The sequence below is a fragment of the Salvelinus namaycush genome, chromosome 25, assembly GCF_016432855.1.
Source record: "Salvelinus namaycush isolate Seneca chromosome 25, SaNama_1.0, whole genome shotgun sequence".
Taxonomy (NCBI): domain Eukaryota; kingdom Metazoa; phylum Chordata; class Actinopteri; order Salmoniformes; family Salmonidae; genus Salvelinus; species Salvelinus namaycush.
In genome coordinates, this window is record NC_052331.1 from 11709305 (window position 1) to 11730801 (window position 21497).

Below are 21497 nucleotides of genomic sequence, written 5' to 3' on the forward strand. Positions count from 1 at the left end.
TCAGAGAAAATGTATGGAGTAAAAGTACAATATTTTCTTTACGAATGTAGTGAAGTAAAAGTTGTCAAAAATATAAATAGTAAAGTAAAGTACAGATACCCCCAAAAACGACTATAGTAGTCCATTAAAGTATTTTTACTTAAGTACTTTACACCACTGTAAATATGGTATAAAGGGGAGTGATGAAGCGACATCAACCTCAGTCATTCACACTAAAAACTGAACTAGCCTAGAGTGGAGCGCCCTTAAAACGTATCTAGTCGAGCGCCGTGCACATTTCGTGCAAATACTGTATGCTGCTCCAACAGTGAGAGAACTGGGCTCGTGTCCAAATAGGAGGAGTTGCGCTCAATTTCTACAGAATAACCAGGTCCGTAGTCTCCTCCCAATAGGTTAGAGCGCGCCGCTGGGTGTGTGTTGACCATCGAAAGAGAAGGAGTTGCACGGAAAGGGTGAAAGTTTGAAGCTGCCCCAGATCTCCTCGTATAGGCGTGTCGCTTGTTTCTGTCCTTTCGGAAACCGGAGATCTTATCCTGACGGACAATTTATCGGTGCGTAATGGGGAAATGAGGGGATGGAGGTTGGATATAACTCACATGGGGGAGTAATGTTAGAATATATGTACTGTGCAGCAGACATACATTTCAGGTTGAAAAGAGTGCCCCAGTCTGTGAATAACAGGGTTGTGGAAATTGTAAGGTACAAAGGTCTGGCCGGCTTAAAAAAAATATTTAAAAGTTTGCCAGTTGGACAACACACAGTTGTCTGTCTGTGTGCATTCATTGGGCGTGAGGGTGGTCGCAGCGCTTCACAACTAACGTAACGAGATATAATATTGTGACATGTCTGCTTCGCGCATAGGGCAAATGTTGTCATCCAAAAGTTTGCGCGTTATAACCAGAGGAAATTACCGTTTTTTCGGCAATGGGGCACAATACCCCGCCGGGCACCTCACCTCTGGTGTCCGCTCAGTGATGATCCCCTCTCCGCTGTCACCTTTCTTTTCCCAGAGTAGAGCACTTTCAGGAGTCAGTGAACCTCCGCGTGGACTTGTCCAAGAGAAAATGACCGAGAATGCAGTGTTCTCCCAGAACAAGGTTTTGACCATCGACACCATGAACCCCAAGGTGAAGAATGTGGAGTATGCCGTGCGCGGACCCATTGTGCAGCGCGCGGTGCAGATCGAGAAGGAGCTGAGAGAGGTATGCTTAATAATAAAATGTAACTTTCTTAAATCATTATTTTCTCTTTTTTCCCCATTTGTTTTTAAATTGTGCAAATCATTTGTTTCTCTCAATCTGAAATATACAGCAGTTTGCAAAGTGCGAATGCAATCTCTCACTGACATTCCCATGCGCTGTCTGTCTCACCTAGACTAATTGCAACAGTCTGACTTTTAAACAAGTTTCCGGTGGCCTCAATGGCTCCGTTTTTCTGGATCTGCAACTGCAGCAGTGACATGCAGCCTAGGCCTATAGGCTTGTGTGATATAGGGTGACCAGACGATTTTGGTGGCTTGTCCCCAGCTAAAGATTTCCCAGAAATGTTCCCGATTAACTCCCAGAAAGAAAAAAGCAACTCTGAAGTAAATTGAGGCTGACAATTTAGTAATCAAATGCTATATCCAATCAGATATGCATCTAAAAAAGTATATCCCTGTATCAAACATGTTTGCTGTCTGCTACCAAACTTGGGTGATTATAAAATAAATAGATAGGCTAAGATTAAGAACTGTGGCGGGTTAGGCTAATCCATTTCTGTGTTAAAATTGATAGAAGTATTTGAATCACCCCTAAAATGTCATAAATAGCTGGTTCCCAATGACTTGAGAAGCATTTGTCATGCCCTTTGCTTGCTCTGCCCGTTGCCCTCTAGCCTAAATGCTCACCAAAATATATACTTTTTGAGTGCATTTGCTCACACACCCAGTGTGTCACCCACCAGCAGATTGACCCCTCTTCGGAAATCAAATTACTGTTAAAACACCACAGCGCTGATTGCTTATGACACCTGTCTAGTGATTTGTTCAACAATGATGAGGCAAGACCTTATTTGTTATGTTGTTGAAGATTACGCTCTCCCCAATCTCTCTTTCTTTCACTCTCACTCACTCACTCGCTCATTCATTATCTCCCTCGCCCTCTCCCTCTGAGTCGCTCTCCCTTGTCACTGTTTGTTCTGTGTTATACAGTATCAGTTTTCATTGGAGCTGAGGAAGATCAAGATCAAAGTCCACAAGTCAAACAGCAAACTGAGAGATTCACTTCAGTTCAGTCTGTTGTCTGTTTTTACAGCAGCTCTATTTAAACTTCTGAGCTCACAATGACGTACAGTATAAAATCTATCAGAGGTCAAATCCTCACTTTCCCCCAGACCAATGCCACTGTCTCCTTTAACTCTCTTAAAAGCAATAACTCATCACTCCTAGAGTCGCCAGCCCCCCTCCAGTCCTACAACATTTGTTATGTGAAATTGTTGTTACTCGCTGGTCATCATGTTACAGCTGCTAGTAAGTGGAGTGGTGTTTCTAGATTTAACAGCCCACTCAAGAGTGAAGAGGTAGGTTGTTGACATTTTGATGTAGCCTACTGACATTTATTTTTACAATCATACTGTACAATTTTCAACAATGTACACATGCACACAAAGCAATATTTGATGTTTTTCTCAAGATCAATCTACATCTATTGATATTGTGCACACTGTTACAAACTTTGGTCAGACTTAGTCCTCTTAGGTCAATGTTATTTTCCAGTAGGTTTTTATGTACTTGCCCTCAGTGTAACCCTTACCTGCACCATCCCCGTCCCCTCTCACTTCATTTCAAGGGTTGTCATGGAAACCCAGAGAGCATAGTTTACTGAGTTCAGTCAGGTGTGTAAAGCGGACCCTCCGAGTGGCTCTTTCCAGGAAGACGAGCAACGTGTATCTCTGTGTGTGAGAAAGAGGTGAAAGGGTCGCTTTTTGGCTGCGGCGGGGTGTGGAGGGACTATCATAGTAATGACTATGGTGACCTTTACCAGATGGTCCTGGGGCTTTACCCAAATACAATTTGGATTCATGGATTTTCTCTCTACTATTTGTTCCGAGTCATCCTCAAACACCCCAGCCAACCAAGAGCCAACCTGGGTTAGGGAATGTTGGTTATTACCGGTAATGTCGCCTTAGAGGATGGCTGCCGTTTTACGGGCTTCTAACTAACTGTGCTATTTTGTTAGTTTTTTCGCATTGTTTGTAACTTATTTTGTACATAATGTTGCTGCTACTGTCTCTTATGACCGAAAAAAAACTTCTGGACATCAGAACAGTGACTACTCACCTCGAACTGGACAAAGACTTTTTCTTTAATGAGTCCGACGCAAAAGATATACTGCTTTCCCGAGACCAGAACCAAATCCCTGTCATTCGCATGAAGAAAAGACGGAAATACAGGGGGCGGAGGTAAGGGTGCCTTGTGAGAATTTGTCGGCAAGTAGGTAAACCGCCTCTACCATCCGTTCTATTGGCCAACGTGCAATCACTGGAAAATAAACTGGATGATCGGCGATCGAGACTATCCTACCAAAGGGATATTAAAAACTGTAATATCTTATGTTTCACCGAGTCGATGCTGAACGACGACAAAAATAATATAGAGCTGGCTGGGTTTTCCGTGCATCGGCAGGACAGAGCCGCTACGTCTGGTAAGACGAGGGGTGGGGGCGTTTATTTTTCAATAACAGCTGGTGCGCAATGTCTAATATTAAAGAAGTCTCAAGGTATTGTTCGCCTGAGGTAGAGTTCCTCATGATAAGCTGTAGACCACACTATTTACCAAGAGAGTTTTCATCTATATTATTCGTAGCTGTCTACTCACCACCACAAACCGATGCTGGTACTAAGACCGCACTCAACGAGCTGTATAAAACCATAAGCAAACAAGAAAATGCTCATCTAGAAGCGGCACTCCTAGTGGCCGGGGACTTTAATGCAGGCATGTTACATGTGCAACCAGAGGGAAAAAACTATAGACCACATTTACTCCACACACAGAGACGCATACAAAGCTCTCCCTCGCCCTCCATTTGGCAAATCTGACCATAATTCTATCCTCCTGATTCCTGCTAACAAGCAAAAACTACAGCAGGAAGTACCAGTGACTCGCTCAATACGGAAGTGGTCAGATGACGCGGATGCTATGCTACAGGACTGTTTCGCTAGCACAGACTGGAATATGTTCCGTGATTCATCCAATGTCATTGAGGAGTATACCACCTCAGTCACCGGCTTGATCAATAAGTGCATCGACAATGTTGTCCCCACAGTGACCATACATACATATCCCAACCAGAAGCCATGGATTGCAGGCAACATCTGCACCGAGCTAAAGGCTAGAGCTGCCACTTTCAAGGAGCGGGATCCGGACGCTTATAAGAAATCCTGCTATGCCCTCAGACAAACCATCAAACAGGCAAAGTGTTGTCGGATGTGGCAGGGCTTGCAAACTAATATGGACTACATAGGGAAACCCAGCCGTGAGCTACCCAGTGACGCGAGTCTACCAGACGAGCTAAATGTCTTTTATGCTCGCTTCGAGGCAAGCAACACTGAAGCATGCATGAGAGCACCAGCTGTTCCGGATGACTGTGTGATCGCACTCTCCGTAGCCGATGTGAGAAAGACCTTAACAGGTCAACATTCACAAGGCCACAGGGCCCAGACGGATTACTAAGACATGTACTCAGAGCATGTGCGGACCAACTGGCAAGTGTCTTCACTGACATTTTCAACCTCTCCCTGACTGAGTCTGTAATACCTACATGCTTTAAGCAGACCACAATAGTGCCTGTACCCAAGAAAGTCATTTAGGGTGGTTACCATCACTATCGCCCCATAGCACTCATATTGTTAGCCATGAAGTGCTTTGAAAGGCTGGTCCTTGCTCACATCAACACCATCATCTCGGAAACCCTAGACCCACTCTAATTTGAATACCACAGATGACACAATCTCAATTGCACTCCACACTCCCACCTGGACAAAAGGAACACCTATGTGAGAATGCTGTTCATCGACCTCAGCTCAATGTTCAACACCATAGTGCCCACAAAGCTCATCACTAAGCTAATGAACTTGGGACTAAACACCTCCCTCTGCAACTGGATCCTAGACTTCCTGAAGAGCCGCCCCCAGGTGGTAAGGGTAGGCAACAACACATCTGCCATGCTGATCCTCAACACTGGGGCCCCTCAGGGGTGCGTGCTTAGTCCCCTCCTGTACTCCCTGTTCACCCACGACTGTGTGGCCAAGCATGACTCCAACTGCATCATTAAGTTTGCTGACGACACAACAGTGGTAGGCCTGATCACCGACAACGATGAGACAGCCTATAGGGAGGAGGTCAGAGAACTGGCAGTGTGGTGCCAGGACAACAACCTCTCCCTCAATGTGAGCAAGACAAAGGAGCTGATCATGGACTACAGGAAAAGGCGGGTCGAACAGGCCCCCATTAACATAATGTAGTGGAGCGGGTCGAGAGTTTCAAGTTCCTTGGTGTCCACATCACCAACAAACTATCATGGTCCAAACACACCAAGACAGTCGTGAAGAGGGCACGACAACACCTTTTCCCCCTTGGAGGCTGAAAAGATTTGGCATGGGTCCCCAGATCCTCAAAAAGTTCTACAGCTGCACCATCGAGATCATCCTGATCGGTTGTATCACCGCCTGGTATGGCAACTGCTCGGCATCCGACCGTAAGGCGCTACAGAGGGTAGTGTGTAAGGACCAGTTCATCACTGGGGCCAAACTTCCTGCCATCCAGGACCTATATACCTGGCAGGGTGTCAGAGGAAGGCCCACATTTTCTTTATTATCTATGGATAGTCACTTTACCCCTAACTATATATACAAATTTCCTCGACTAACCTGTACCCCCGAACATTGACTCGGTCCCGGTGCCCCCTGTATATAGCCTCGTTATTGTTATTTTATTGTGTTACTTTTTATTTTATTTTTTACTCCATTTTATTTAGTAAATATTTTTTAAACTTTATTTCTTGAACTGCATTGTTGGTTAGGGCTTGTAAGTAAGCATTTCACGGTAAGGTCTACTACACCTGTTGTATTCGGCGAATGTGACAAATAAAATAGGATTTGATTTGATTGATTTTGTCTTTCAGAAGTCTACAGGGGTTTAATAAGAAGTTATTACGTCCTTATATCATATTGAGCACCTGTAAATCCAGGCTGTATCACATCCGGCCGTGATTGGGAGTCCCATAGGGCGGCACACAATTGTCCCAACATCGTCCGTGTTTGGCCGGGGTAGGCCATCATTGTAAATAAGAATTTGTTCTTAACTGACTTGCCTAGTTAAATAAAGGTATAAAAAAATATATATATATATATTTGAAAACAAGTCTGTTTTGTTATTTAGGGGAACCTCCAAATATAAGTCTAAAACATCAAACTTGTTAATCTGTGCTGTATCAGGTGAACTAGCTGTAGGCTATTCCAAGTCTAACCTGATTTTCATACTGAGCTCTGATGGGTGTTAGATTTCTTTGTGAAAACAGGGCACAAAGCCTACATTCACTTGCTTGCTTTAAAAAAGGAACACCCACTTTCACACAAAATATTTTTCTCCACTCCCTCTCTATCCCCTTTTCAACCCCTCTCTATTTTCTCCGACTAACACACATGCCTATTTTGAGGGCTCAGATGAACTGTAATGTTTCAGGTGCAGATCAAGTTCAGGAACATTTCCTGAAACCTGATACGACTTAAATTGTCGTCATTAGTTAATTCCCCTCTTAGCCTAGCAGGAAGAGAAAAAACACTAAGTAGAATGTGAGAAAAACAACTTCAACCCAGTAACAGCTCTAGGACCAGGCTAGAGGCCCACGGAGATACCTTCTACCACCTCAGTGGTCTCCATGGAGACTGCAGGAGGATTGCTGAGTAACACGGCACACTGACTTTCTTTAATGAATGAAAGTCATCACATTTCATGTCCTGCCTCTACTACTTCGCTAATTTTGAAGAGTAAACTAGTAGCCATTCTGATGTAACTTTCTTTTGCCAGACTTTGAATTTGTTTTGCCAGACCAATTAGAATGCTACTTACCAGAGACAGAAAAAGACGCAAATAAACTTACACACGCAGAAAGAGCAAAAGAAAAACGAGAGAACTGGGTAAGGAGGTAGAGAGAGAGTGGGCAAAATCAACTGTAGGCTAGTCTCAATCATCTTATGAAGAACATGCCATAGGCAGTACTCTGACAAGAGCCACATGGCCTAATCAGTGAAGGTTTTTCAACAAGGGGCCTGCTATGTGGTCTTTATGTGACAATGTAAAAAGACTCCCTGAGATAAAATACATGATTAGAAGCACTTAGAAGACTTACAAATACATTTAAAGTTTCCAGAAAAAGAGGGGGACTGATTTTTGTACACATTTTTTATATAAAACGTACTCTCGTCACTTGGGAAATGTTGATTTTTTGGTTGTTGCAACATATCTCGTTGCAGTAAAATGTAAACCCCTCTCTACTCTCAGTATGAATGGAATGGGAGGAGGTCCTTTGTATTCAGTGGGTGTCACTCCCCTGCTGTTTGTGATTGGTCTGAACTGAGAGACACCTCTGTCTTGTGACCAATGGGAGTGTAGGAGGTTTATTTTCTGTTGTGAACTTTGAGGTCATTGCTGGTCCAGCTGGCCCAATTAGATTGGATAAATGTCTCTGGTGGGTAGAACAACAGCAGGGCTGCTTTGCTTCCCACTGGGTTTGAATGAGTTCCACTTGTGGCCACTGATCGCTGTCCATGTTGTCAAATACCAAGCATCTGGACACTCACTGAGGAGTCTGTGTTCTTGGCCAGTTTAGTTCCGTTGTCCATCCAGGACAGTTGTCCTTAAGGAGATACTTTCAACCTCTTGACATATTGTTCTCAGATATTGAAAGAAGTAGTGGCATTTTTCTTTGCTTATAAGGACATTCCTTGACAACCTCCCCAAATTAATTATTTTTTCCTATTCTCCATGACCAGTTCTGTTTTGCAGTCTGTTTTTTTACACCGCATTTGACACCTACTTTACACTTATCGTCTGTTTCTACAGCTGGAAACCAGCTGATATAACACTTGACAAGCCTTCCAGGCAGCAGCCAGCATGGGACTGTGTGTTTCTTTTTGCTTTCCAGACAGCATTTTCTCTCCTTTAATATGTTAATATACAGTAGTTGGGCTGAACAAATTCTTGTTTTGACTTCCTCCACTCTGCTCCCAAACACACAGACGCACATGATGTGTTTGTGTTTGTAGGTAAGTGTGTACAGTTGGAAACCCTAACATTGGAAAAGCTCAAATTGAATTATGTCACTCATGTGTTTTATCTTTTTCTTATGGTTTTATTTAATGTAATCTTTATTTAACCAGGCAAGTCAATTAAGGACAAGGACGGCCTGGCAAAAGGTCTCCGGTGATGTCCTACATTTTAGGACCTAAACGCAAGGGATGAGGAAAGCACATATTAAACCAATGCAGGCTGCCAAGTCATTTCTCCTGGCAAAGACTATACCTGATGTTGTATTTGTGCTTGAGAGTTTAAGTAAAAACACATGGCAAAGGAAATTATGAAGAGCTGTTTGGCTTTAAGGGTTGTCTATTTAAAGGTCTAAGGGCTAGGGTCTGGGTTTTTACTAAACTAACATCTGGAATTGTTGGTCATGACGATGGTCATACCAAGGATCATTTAGCTATTTTATTTTGAATTTTAGGAAAAATATATATTAAAAAAATGTTTGATGAAATATTGAATTTGGCCTATTAGCTTATAGAAACGCATTGAATAACAGATTCATACATGGAAAAACAGTGTAAAAAATAAAGGAAGTATGTTTTGAAGTGTCTGTCCAATATCTGAGAGATATACCGTAAGAAAGCTCAGAAAAGAAAAGAAAAGTTCAATGTGAAATTATCTGTATACCTTTGATGTGGAACTGCCCCATTCACTTCCATTCATTTTTCGGCCCGGTACCGGGTTACCTTTAGACGTGACCTCATATTCCAGCAGGAAGTGACCTCATACTCATGTCTTACTTAGACGGACACGCTCAGATAAGTAGTTATAAATTGTTAATTATGAGGTTATAAAGAATAAAGTAAAGTATTGGACTGCCTTTATCCCCTGCACACACCTGTGACCCAAGAACGCATGGGACACACTCTTTTCACGCCAGTTCGATACAAAGAGCACTTTTGCTATCCCTAACCATTTTCCTAACCTTAACCTCAGTCTCCTAACCTGCTGCGCAAGTTGCCCTAACCTTCTATGAAAAAGTCACTTCGGTATCGAAGTGGCGTGAAGAGTGTTTCCCAAGAACAGGGAATCGAAGTGGCGTGAAAAGAGTGTTTCCCAAGAACACATTGTATTCATCCATCTCTTTCTTCCTTGCCCTAATTGTTTCATCCTCTCTCTGCCTCTCTCATTGTTTTGTGTCTTGTTTCTCTGTCCTGCAGGGAGTGAAGAAGCCCTTCACTGAGGTCATCAAGGCCAATATCGGTGACGCCCATGCCATGGGCCAGCAGCCAATCACCTTCTTCCGCCAGGTCTGCTTTTATCCCCTATGTTCGAAACCATTTATCTAAAACAACTCTCTTTTTGATTACAGGGTGTCTTTCATTCTCCTTTATCATTTGAAACCGTTCTGTCTATGGCAAAATCACATAATGACATTTTCATGCAGATTCATGCAGATTTGTGTACATTATCCTGCATCAACTCCTGTCTGTTCCTCACCTAGCTCTCGCTGTCCTCTCTTCCTCTTCAAGGTCTTGGCACTCTGCTCCTATCCGGAACTCTTGAAAGACAATATGTTTCCAGAGGATGCCAAAAGCAGAGCGCGCCGCATTCTGCAGGCTTGTGGAGGGAGTAGTTTGGGTATGTTGTTCAGATACTTGATTGATTGTGTATTGGAAGGATGTAAGTTAAGATAAAATACACAAAGGGCATATTTTAGCCAATAAGCCTGTGTCAGCCTGTTAGTGTCTGCATAAGCAATGAATGACCTTTCGCAGTCTAGGGTGGCCAACCCCGATCCTGGAGAGTCGCAGTGTATTGAGTCTTTCTCTCTCTCCCTCTCGCTCTCTAAGGTGCGTACAGTGCCAGTCAGGGTATAGACTGTGTGCGGCAGGACGTAGCTCGCTACATCGAGCGTCGGGACGGGGGCGTGCCCTGTGACCCAGACAACGTCTACCTCACCACCGGCGCCAGTGACGGCATCGTGGTAAAAAATCAAAAATCGAACAATTAGATTTTTCAAGTAAACTTCTCACTGCAGATAAAGGGGAGGGCAGGAGGAGAGCGTTGAGGACTCTAGACTTGAGATGCACCCATCAGTCCTCCTTCGCTCCCCTCTCTCTCCCAGACTATGCTGAAGCTGTTGGTGTGTGGTGAGGGTGCGTCGAAGACAGGGGTGATGATCTCCATCCCTCAGTACCCTCTGTACTCGGCTGCTCTGGCTGAGCTGGGCGCTGTGCAGGTCAACTACTACCTGAACGAGGAGAAGTGCTGGAGCATGGACCTCAGTGAGCTGGAGCGCTCCCTAGCGGAGGCCAGGAAGCACTGCAACCCCAAAGTCCTCTGCATCATCAACCCTGGAAACCCCACTGGTAAGTAGCCAAAGCTTAACACATACGGAATTCATGATGCGTCATGTAGAGGTTGACATAGGGATTTCACAGTCCTCCCAGTCATGTCACTAGACGACGCCAGAGGACATAGATCCCACTTAGACATAAACCAAAATGTCCATTTCTGCCAATATGAATCTGAACCTTTCCCTCTCCTCCTCTGTAATAGGTCAGGTCCAGAGTAGACAGTGCATTGAGGATGTGATCCGATTCGCTGCTAAGGAGCATCTCTTCCTGATGGCTGATGAGGTAAACTAATCAGGCAAGGTCACGAACTGGGGCCTCATTTATAAAGGTTGAGTGCCTATTAAATATGCCACAAAACATGCGTGTGCCAGTTTTCACGGAAAAATTGTCATTTCTAAAATCTGAACTTGATGTAAGAATATGCTAATCATCACGCGAACTTCAGACCACGTATACACACAGTTTCTCATGGTTCAAGTATTGCATTGCAACAAGTCAAAAGTAGCCTAGTAGCTTTTTGCAAATAGGGAATATATGATGACTTATTCATAACAAAAAAAATCTGTTGCTAAATATAATAACAAGATGCAATCATTTGCTGTTAGTGAGAAGTGTGAAAATATATACATTTTATCTTTGCGTTCTAAAATAATTAGACATTTCTTTCCAATTATTTATTATATTTCCATGATCATTGCAGAATACATTCTTCACCTTTTCTGACTGTGATGGTTTAATACCAAACAAAATAGCCTATAGGCCTATGTTAGGAGAATTAAGTTCTCATGTTCTTTAACCAATTAAATTAAATTACTCAGTCTGCTATATCAGGATTTATAAGATACTGATAGAAATAAAAACAGACAGAAGCCCAGTCTACAAAAGTAAAATGTTTATGTACGGGAACGTTCTGCCTATCATTTCCTGTACATTGGTCTATATACCTCACATTTCGTCATAAATGTCCCTCCTCCTCTCAGAAACAATGACAATATAGTTCACAAGTCTTCCTGTCATACATTGTCTGCCACCTGTTATACAATCTACTACAAGCCCAAATCAAAACTATGAAATTACACATATGTAATTCATGTGGTATTGCTGCAGAATGCTGTGGTAGCCATGCTTGTTAAGTGTGCCTTGAATTCTAAATAAATCACTGACAGTGTCACCAGAAAAGCACACCCACACCATCACACCTCCTCCTCCATAATTCACGGTGGGAACTACACATGCAGAGATCATCCGTTCACCTACTATGCATTTCACAAAGACACCAAAAATCTTGAATTTGGACTCATCAGACCAAAGAATAGATTTCCACTGGTCTAATGTCCATTGCTTGTGTTTCTTGGTCCAAGCAAGTCTCTTCTTCTTATTGGTGTCCTTTAGTAGTGGTTTCTTTGCAGCAATTAGACCATGAAGACCTGATCACGCAGTCTCCTCTGAACAGTGGATGTCGAGATGTGTCTGTTACTTGAACTCTGTGAAGCATTTATTTGGGCTTCAATTTCTGAGGCTGGAAACTCTAATGAACTTATCATCTGCAGCAGAGGTAACCTCCTCATAAACACAATTTCAACTGTGCTTACCTTTACGTAATTGTTAAAGGAATTTTGATTCCTGTTTATTAACCAATTCAATTAAAACACTCTGCCCATAAATAAGAATTTGTAAGATAATTATCTGCATAAAATGGACAGATACCAGTCTTAAAATCAATCAATCAATAGCTTTTATTCTCGAGAGTACTGAATCATAGTACAATTTACATCAGGTTATATAATAAAGATGATGTCATAGGTTATAATGTCCATCCTCCTCTAGAATATAATGGCAATACAGTTCACAGCCTCATTACTGTGTGCCACCTGTTAAACTATCTGCAACCAACTCAAGGTCTTTCCCCTCCCTGGGTAGAGACAGAATGTCCTGTAAGGAACACAGCATTCCAGCCTGTCTGAAGATAACTCCATTCTTTCTAATAAGGAACATATTACACTCAACATTTCTGAGTTATAATTCTAAGTCAAATATATACATATTTTAGTCATTAAACACAAAAATCCCTTAACAGTAACCTACTAACATCCCCTTCCCTCCTCTCCTGTCCCTCAGGTGTACCAGGATAATGTGTACGCGGAGGGTTGCCAGTTCCACTCCTTTAAGAAGGTGCTGTTTGAGTTGGGACCACAGTACTCGAACACTGTAGAACTGGCATCTTTCCACTCCACCTCCAAGTGCTACATGGGAGAGTAAGACATTTTCTCCCTCTCTCGCTCCTTCATGCTCATACCCTGAACCGTTCACAACGAATATACCAACAGGCCAAGAGTATGACTCTGCATTATTTTCTGTAGAAACCTCAAGATCAATATTCAATAACCTGACTTGACATATCAACCATTATATGACTTAATTTAAACCACTATATACTGTATCACCAATAGATATATTAATGGTACGGTGATGTGTTGCCTTATGAGCCACTGTACTGTAACTGGTCTCCCCCTTTCGCTCTCCCAGGTGTGGTTTCCGTGGGGGTTACATGGAGGTGATCAACATGGACCCAGAAGTGAAAGACCAGCTCACTAAGCTGGTGTCGGTCAGACTGTGTCCCCCCGTCCCTGGTCAGGCTCTAATGGACCTGGTGGTCAACTCCCCACAGCCAGGAGAACCTTCCTACACCACCTTCATGAAGGTAATCATTTGGTTATATGGTTATTTAGCAGACATTTATTTTATCAAAAATGACTTACCGGACTGTTAACATTGATAGGGACACATATTTAATATACAGTTGGGTCCGAAAGGATTGACACCCTTGATAAAGATGAGCAAAAATGACTGTATGAATAAATAAAACAAGTACTGAGCAAAATTGTGTGCTCCAAAAAATTGGGGAAATTATATTATTTTATACTAATACAATTGCTCAGAGACATAGATTTTGTTTAACAAGTAAAACTTTTTTCTCAAAAAGGTAGGGGTAAAAATGATTGACACCTCTGTTTTCAAAATGGTTGCCTCTGCCTTGATATCCTTCGTCTACGTTTATGGACTGCCCTCTTCAATTCAAACCACATAACATCAAAGATCGACCACCATAGTTTACAGTAGGTATGGGGTTATTTTCTGCTCATGCATTCTCATTTAGATGCCAAACCCACCACTGGTGTGCGTGGCCTAAGAGCTCTATTTTCACATCTTCTAACAAATGTAAACACATGGAGTTGGTTAAACGGCATTGGCACTTGGGTTGAAACGGGTGCTTTGGGCAAATTACATGAAAATAGAGCTATTTTGCCACGCACACCAGTGGTGGGTTTGGTGTCGAAATGAGAATGCATAAGTGCAAAATAACCTGTAAAATATGGTGGTCGATCTTGAATATTTTGGGGCTATTTTGCTTCCACTGGTACTGGGGAACTTGTCAAGGTCAATGGCATCATGAACTTTACCCAGTACCAGGACATGTTATCCTAAAACCTGTTCTTCTCTGCCAGGAGGCTGATCTTACAGCAAGACAATATCCCCAAGCACACATTAAAATCCACAAATACATTGTTAATTGGACACAAAGTTTCCATTTTGCAAAAGCCATCTCAGTCTCCAGACTTGAAACCTATTGAAAACCTGTGGTTTGAATTGAAGAGGGCAGTCTATAATCGCAGACGAAGGATATCAAGGATCTGGAAGGATTCTGTATGGATGAAGGAGCTAAGAACATTTTAGAAAAAGGCTCAGTGCTGTTATCCTCGCAAGGTGATGTATTGGTAATGTATGAGAGTTCATTTTTGAGGGGAAAAAAACATTACTTTATGCTTTCTCTAGGCAATTGTATTTTTTTTGCGTACAATATACAGTACCAGTCAAAAATTTGGACACACCTAGTCATTCAAGGATTTTTCTTTATTTTTTTAATATTCTTTTTCTACATTGTAGAATAATAGACATCAATACTATGAAATAACACATATCGAATCATGTAGTAACCCAAAAAGTGTTTAATCTCAAATATAAAATATTGGGTCATTGTTCTGTTGAAAAACAAATGATAGTCCCACAGCGCAAACCAGATGGGATGGCGTATTGCTGCAGAATGTTGTGGTAGCCATGCTGGTTAAGTGTGCCTTGAATTGGAAATAAATCACAGACAGTGTCACCAGCAAAGCATCCCCACACCATCACACCTCCTCCTCCATGCTTCATGGTGAGAACCACATATGCGGAGATCATCCATTCACCTACTCTGCATCTCACAAAGACACGACGGTTGGAACCAAAAATCTCTAATTTGGACTCATCTGACCAAAGGACAGATACCCACCGGTCTAATGTCCTTTGCTCGTGTTTCCCAAGAAAGTCTCTTCTTCTTACTGCTGTCCTTTAGTAGTGGTTTCTTTGCAGCAATTCGACCATGAAGACCTGATTCACGCAGTCTCCTCTGAACAGTTGATGTTGAGATGTGTCTGTTACTTGAAATCTGTGAAGCATTTATTTGGGCTGCAATTTCTGAGGCTGGTAACTCTAATAAACTAATCCTCTGCAGCAGAGGTAACTCTGGGTCTTCCTTGCCTGTGGCGGTCCGCATGAGAGCCAGTTTCATCATAGCGCTTGATGGTTTTTGCGACTGCATTTGAAGAAACTTTCAAAGTTCTTGAAGTGTTCCGGATTGACTGACCTTCATTGGGCTCCCGAGTGGTGCAGCGGTCTAAGGCACTGCATCTCAGTGCAAGAGGCGTCACTACTGTACCTGGTTTGAATCCAGGCTGTATCACATCCGGCCGTGATTGGGAGTCCCATAGGGCGGCGCACAATTGGCCCAGTGTCGTCCAAGTTTGGGTGGAGTAGGCTGTCATTGTAAATAAGAATTTGTTCTTAACTGACTTGCCTAGTTAAAGAAAGGTAAAGAAATAAAAAAAGGTCCTAAAGTAATGATGGACTTGCGTTTCTCTGTGCTTATTTGAGCTGTTCTTGCAATAATATGGACTTGGTCTTTTAACAAATAGGGCTATCTTCTGTATACCACCCCTACCTTGTCACAAAACAATTGATTGGCTCAAATGCATTAAGGAGGAAAGAAATTCCACAAATCAACTTTTAACAAGGCACACCTGTTAATTGAAATACATTCCAGGGTGACTACATCATGAAGCTGGTTAAGAGAACGTCAAGAGTGTGCAAAGCTGTCATCAAGGCGAAGGGTGGCTACTTTGAAGAATCTCAAATACAAAATATATATTTGATTTGTTTAACACTTTTTTGGTTACTACATGATTCCATGTGTTATTTCATAATTTTGATGTCTTCACTATAATTCTACAATGTAGAAAATAGTACAAATAAAGAAAAACCCTTGAATGAGTAGCTGTGTTCAAACCTTTGACTAGTACTGTAGATCAGTATTTGACAGTATAAAATAAATAATTCATTTTTGTTCATCTTTGTGAAGGGTGTCAATAATTTCAGACCTCACTGTATGTGGCCCATTCGCAAAATCAAACACACACACACACACACACACACACACACACACACACACACACACACACACACACACACACACACACACACACACACACACACACACACACACACACACGGTCTTCCCTGTGTCCAGGAGCGAACAGCTACCCTCAGGCTGCTGGCAGAGAAGGCCAAGTTGACAGAGGAAATTCTGAACACTGTACCTGGGATCACCTGTAACCCTGTCCAGGGAGCCATGTACTCATTCCCCAACATCAGCCTGCCTCAGAAAGCCATCAAGGAGGCGAAGGTTAGTCAGCCCTAATTACTTCTGCTCTGCTGTTAGGAACTGAAACAAGTCAAATTTAGGAAATTAATTTCCATTTTATTTGAATAATAATGATAAATTGCATTTGTAGAGCGCTTTTCGTTTACAGACGTAAAAACCACAACGCTCTTTACATTGTGAGCAACCATTAAAAGAAAAAGTTTAATAAAAAGGGCTAAAAACATTAAGCAAGACATTTTAAACAAAATCTTTTTGTAAAAATCTGGTTGTTAAATACGTACTCCATGGACGTGTGAACCTACTGCAATACCGTAATTCACATATGCTTCTGAATCTGCTTTAATACTGTAATTTGTGCTTCTCTCTCCAGGCTCTGGGCCAGGCACCAGACATGTTCTACTGTATGAAGATGTTGGAGGAGACTGGCATCTGTCTGGTGCCGGGAAGTGGCTTTGGACAGAAAGACGGGACCTACCACTTCAGGTATGGCCAACCCAGTTTACTCAAACATGATATCACAACCTCTCTCAGCGTAAAATTGGCATAGTACGTTATGGTGAAACTGGATCTTTTTGATGTACATCCCAAAGTCCATCATTTCCAATGCACTGCCATCTGTTCAAAGTCCAACCTGTAGTAGATTACCAAGGTGTGGAGTATACTATTTATTTTACAGCTCTTTAATGATGTTCTTTCATTTTCTCCCTCCTTGTTCCAGGATGACCATTCTGCCGCCCACAGACAAGCTGAAGATCTTACTGGCTAAAGTGAAGGAGTTCCACCAGAAATTCACTCAGCAGTACTCTTAATCATCCTCCTTAACTCCCTAACTTTCACCCAATCAGAAGAGAATAGGACACAGTCTACCAGCCAACCTATCAGAAATCATCTGTCAATAAGTGCCTACTCTACTAGTGCCTCTGTCTTCGGTCACCTTGACAATGCACTTTAACTCCTAGGCCTACAAGATTCCAAGAAATGGTGGACTCACAGACTGTACATGTACAAATGTAGTGGTTGTGAACACCAAGGAGATTTAGTTTTTACAAATCAGGATTGGAGCTGTAGTTTTTTTTAAATGTTGGGACACATCAAATTTATCTGACATATAAAACTTGATTGAATTGATGTTCATTGTCATCTCAGTTGTGTGTCCATGCACACACTTGTGTGGGAGAGAGGGTGTGTGTCATGATCACACAAGTCAAGGCCAGTATGACAGTACAGTACATTTTAGTCATTTAGCACACACTCTTAACCAGAGCTACTTACAGTAGTGAGAGCATACATTTTCATACTGGTCCCCCATGGGAATCGAACCCACAACCCTGGCGTTGCAAGCACCATGCTCTACCAACTGAGCTACACTGGACTAGTAGTAGTGTATGAAATTAAGAAAGGGAAAGAGCTACTAGATTATTTCCAGACTCTGTAGAAATGTCAGTATTGTAGTATGGTAGTAATTGTAGTAAGGTACTGTATAAGATAGTATTATGTAAGAGAAGCTTTCACATAATGATTTTAATTGAAATATGATTTTATTATATTTGCTAAATAAATATAACATTTTTGCCTCTTTTCTTTGTGTGGAACTTTCCGCCATAGTGCTAGAATTCCACAAGAGGGCACACTTGTCACACGCCATACATCTACTACAAAGAATGTCCTTGACTTTCAATTGCGTAGCATACCTTACATTCTTTAGACCAAATTCATGGAAAAACCGTGACAAAGAGGAGACAGCAGGGAGAAGAATCAGAGACCAGTTTTTGAATAGCAGGAGAATGAAAATAAAATAAATGCTGTCAAGGATTTGTAGAATTATGAAGACAACAACAGCTCATGGCAGTTATCATGGGGAGGGAGTCAGGAGCCTACTGTGCGCACACACACACTGGGAGAGGTTGTCCAACGGGGATGAGTTCTCCTTGAGGGCTGGCCTGCTTTCACAGGTTTTATTGAGAGTTCAGTTCCTGTTAATATTATCTCTAATGATGTCACGTGAATGTATTTATTATATAACCACCACTTCCATCTTATAGCTATTATCTACAATGATCAAGATATTGTTGGACATATACTTTATTTATTAAAGGAGGGGGGGAGCTTTAAGTCTGTAAAGCGCTTTCTCTCTCCTGTCCTCTACAGTGGCTGCCAACATTCATTATCCCTGACAAAGCAGAGCCCCTTTCCTAATTAACCACCTCTTCGTCTTTCTGTAGCCCTTACAATCCCCCCTCACTGCTAGATACGTCCAGTCAGCCACACGTCCCTGTCCTCACTAATTGCATTGGGTGAACTTGTTTTACACAGTCGCCATCAACTCGTTTGATCTGACCTTCGTCAGAGTAGTACGACAAAGGCAACCTGTATATTTGCAATTTCCATTTAATCGACCAGAAAATACAGAAAAATAATACAACAAATATTGTGGTTAAACGCAAATATACTAATTGATTAAAAAAAAAAAATTTAAAGAATGTTTTTAAAAATGTATAATCTTCGTAAATTACGTATATCATAAATAGGACTCGTGGAGTAATGTGACACATGCAGCTAACAAAAACACATGGAAATGTCTGCTCACCCAAAATTACAACCAACTACTTGCAAAATTACAGCAAAAATGGAAGAGGAAGGGGGAAAAAGTAAGGAACTTGTCTGTCGGCCCTTCATTAAAGACCATAACTGTCATAAATTTAAAAAAGTATACCAGTTTCATTTAAGGACCAAAAAATTGACAGCCATGCTATATAGAGAGACATAGTCATTAGATCATTTGATTTGGTCCATATCTAGCTTGTTTTTGGTCACAGATCCAGGAATGGCTGAAGAATTGAAATATTTACCTGGAGCTAACCCTGCAGATAGCACTACTGGGTGATCTGAAAAGTCATAGTCAATCGATCAATAATATACTAATACTTTTAGCAAAAACAAGCATGGCTACCACAACATTCTGCAGCAATACACCATCCCATCTGGTTTGCGCTTATTGGGACTATCATTTGTTTTTCAACAGAACAATGACCCAACACACCTCCAGGCTGTGTAAGGGCTATTTGACCAAGAAGGATAGTGATGGAGTGCTGCATCAGATGACCTGGCCTCCTCAATCACCCTACCTCAACCCAATTGAGATGGTTTGGTATAAGTTGGAATGCAGAGTGAAGGAAAAGCAGCCAACAAGTGCTCAGCATATGTGGGAACTCCTTCAAGACTGTTGGAAAATCATTCCAGGTGAAGCTGGTTGAGAGAATGCCAAGAGTGTTACAAAGCTGTCATCAAGGCAAAGGGTGGCTACTTTGAAAAATCTAAAATATATTTTGATTTCTTTTAACACTATTTTGGTTACTACATGATTACATATGTTTTACTTCATAGTTTTGATATCTTCACTATTATTCTACAATGTAGAAAGAGTAAAAATCAAGAAAACCCCTTGAATTAGTAGGTGTGTCCAAACTTTTGACTGGTACTGTATGTATATATACTTGCAAAAAAAAGAGATGGGGGATTGGAAGTGATGCAGACAATTACATTGATGGAAGCTACAATCTATCTGCAATATTAAAGCTGATCTACCCCCTAAACAAAATATTTGTGGGGGTCAAAGTCACCATAAAACGGGGTCAGCAGAGGGACAGTCAACATCAGGCTGCACCATTTTGCCGGCTCTTGAACATAAGCCTAACTTGCAATTCTCATATTTATGATGACTTGCCTTGGCTCTGGCTCTGTTTCCCTGCCTCTACTACTACAGTTCTCTTCCATGCATCTTCAAGGTCGCATGTGATGGATGATAGTGTAGTTTGCTAAGCACGGCTACTTTCAGAGCTGGTACCCAACCCAAATGCAGCCACCACTCATGTTGAAATCAGAGGGTGTGGTGGAGCGATTGCTGAACTGAGCTGAGCCTGATTTAATGATCAGTAGTTGGGTTTGAATGTAATTGCAGACTTGAAGAGTGAAGGAGAGGGGAAGGCAACTTACTTCTGTGTGGTTTTCCTATAATTGTTGTGAATGTCTGATTTGCCACTTGTCTAGCTCCCTGTAGCAAACTATTATAGGCTTCTATTATCCCCTCTTTTGCTTTCTACACCACTCCTTTTCCGTCACACACTTCTCTGTCTTCTCTCTTTCCTCATCCCTCTCTCTCTCTATTCTTTCCCACCGACCTCTGTTCAATCCCCAAACCCCTCCTCTTTTCTCATCTCTCCCTCGCCACCATTTTCACCTACACTCTCACACTCATCCATAAACCTCTGCCATCACATTTCAACATGCCAGAGTCTGTATTTTACATAACACATGTAGGCCTATGCCTAATGAAAGGAGTAAGAAATATTAAGAGTGAGTGAGAGCTAGTGGAGTAGGAGATTGCTAGGATGTGATCTGGTTTCTCTGTGGCTCCAACAGCACCTCAGAACCTCTTGCAGCCAGGGTAATTAGTTATTCCCAGGCTGGCCTGATCGATCGGTGTCTCTGTGTTCCCCTGTGTTCCCCTGGCATGTTGACAATCTTTCATCTAATTTGCCACTAAGCTCCTCGCCACCGCTCAATTGCATTGGCAGAGAGTGTGACATACCGCCCCCCCTAATGTCATCAGCAAGTGGAACATTGATTGGTGTTCCTCTAAGAATCCATCCTCTCTTTTTCATTTGGGGGATTTGTTTTTGTCTAGTTTCTACCTGTAACATTCCTTTGCAGTTTTGGCATGGCAGGTTCATTTTACTGTCTCAGGATGCCTAGCACTAAGTCCACGTAGCACCAAATGTTTGATGTCAAAAACGCATAAACAACTAAGAGCACCCAAAAAATACATTCTCGAAATATGAACTCAGATCACAGTCCTTTTGTCTTTGAGAGGTTTCTATTTCAGAACCCAGACCATTTTTAATTGGAATTGATTGAAAGTTCTAGAGGTGATGTAACCACTGATCAGCTACAAGACACACTTTGAGGTGTTGGTGCTGTGGTCACAGGGGGAGTACATACAATTTGACACATATCCATGTAAAGATTCTGCAGAAAGAGCTGATTGTGTGAAAAGCACCATGGTGGTTAGGCCTACATCCTTTGAACAATGTGGACATCC

General features: G+C 42.0%; 1 protein-coding gene across 3 annotated transcripts; it reads left to right on the top strand.

Moving 5' to 3' along the window:
* The first annotated feature begins 394 nt into the window (after positions 1 to 394).
* LOC120020246 (alanine aminotransferase 2-like) lies at positions 395 to 17978 on the top strand. Of its 3 annotated transcripts, none has more exons than XM_038963784.1 (12): positions 395 to 551; positions 1011 to 1202; positions 9502 to 9591; positions 9814 to 9922; positions 10135 to 10268; positions 10410 to 10653; positions 10844 to 10923; positions 12760 to 12896; positions 13168 to 13342; positions 16265 to 16420; positions 16770 to 16882; positions 17118 to 17978. In XM_038963784.1, the coding sequence occupies exons 2-12, from the start codon at positions 1065 to 1067 to the stop codon at positions 17206 to 17208; spliced, it is 1467 nt and encodes a 488-aa protein (XP_038819712.1). In that variant the 5' UTR covers positions 395 to 551; positions 1011 to 1064; the 3' UTR covers positions 17209 to 17978. The 3 variants fall into 3 exon arrangements, with proteins under 3 accessions (XP_038819712.1, XP_038819713.1, XP_038819711.1); XM_038963785.1 differs by having other exon boundaries at positions 1016 to 1202; XM_038963783.1 differs by lacking the exon at positions 395 to 551 and having other exon boundaries at positions 566 to 1202.
* Positions 17979 to 21497: the final 3519 nt, after the last annotated feature.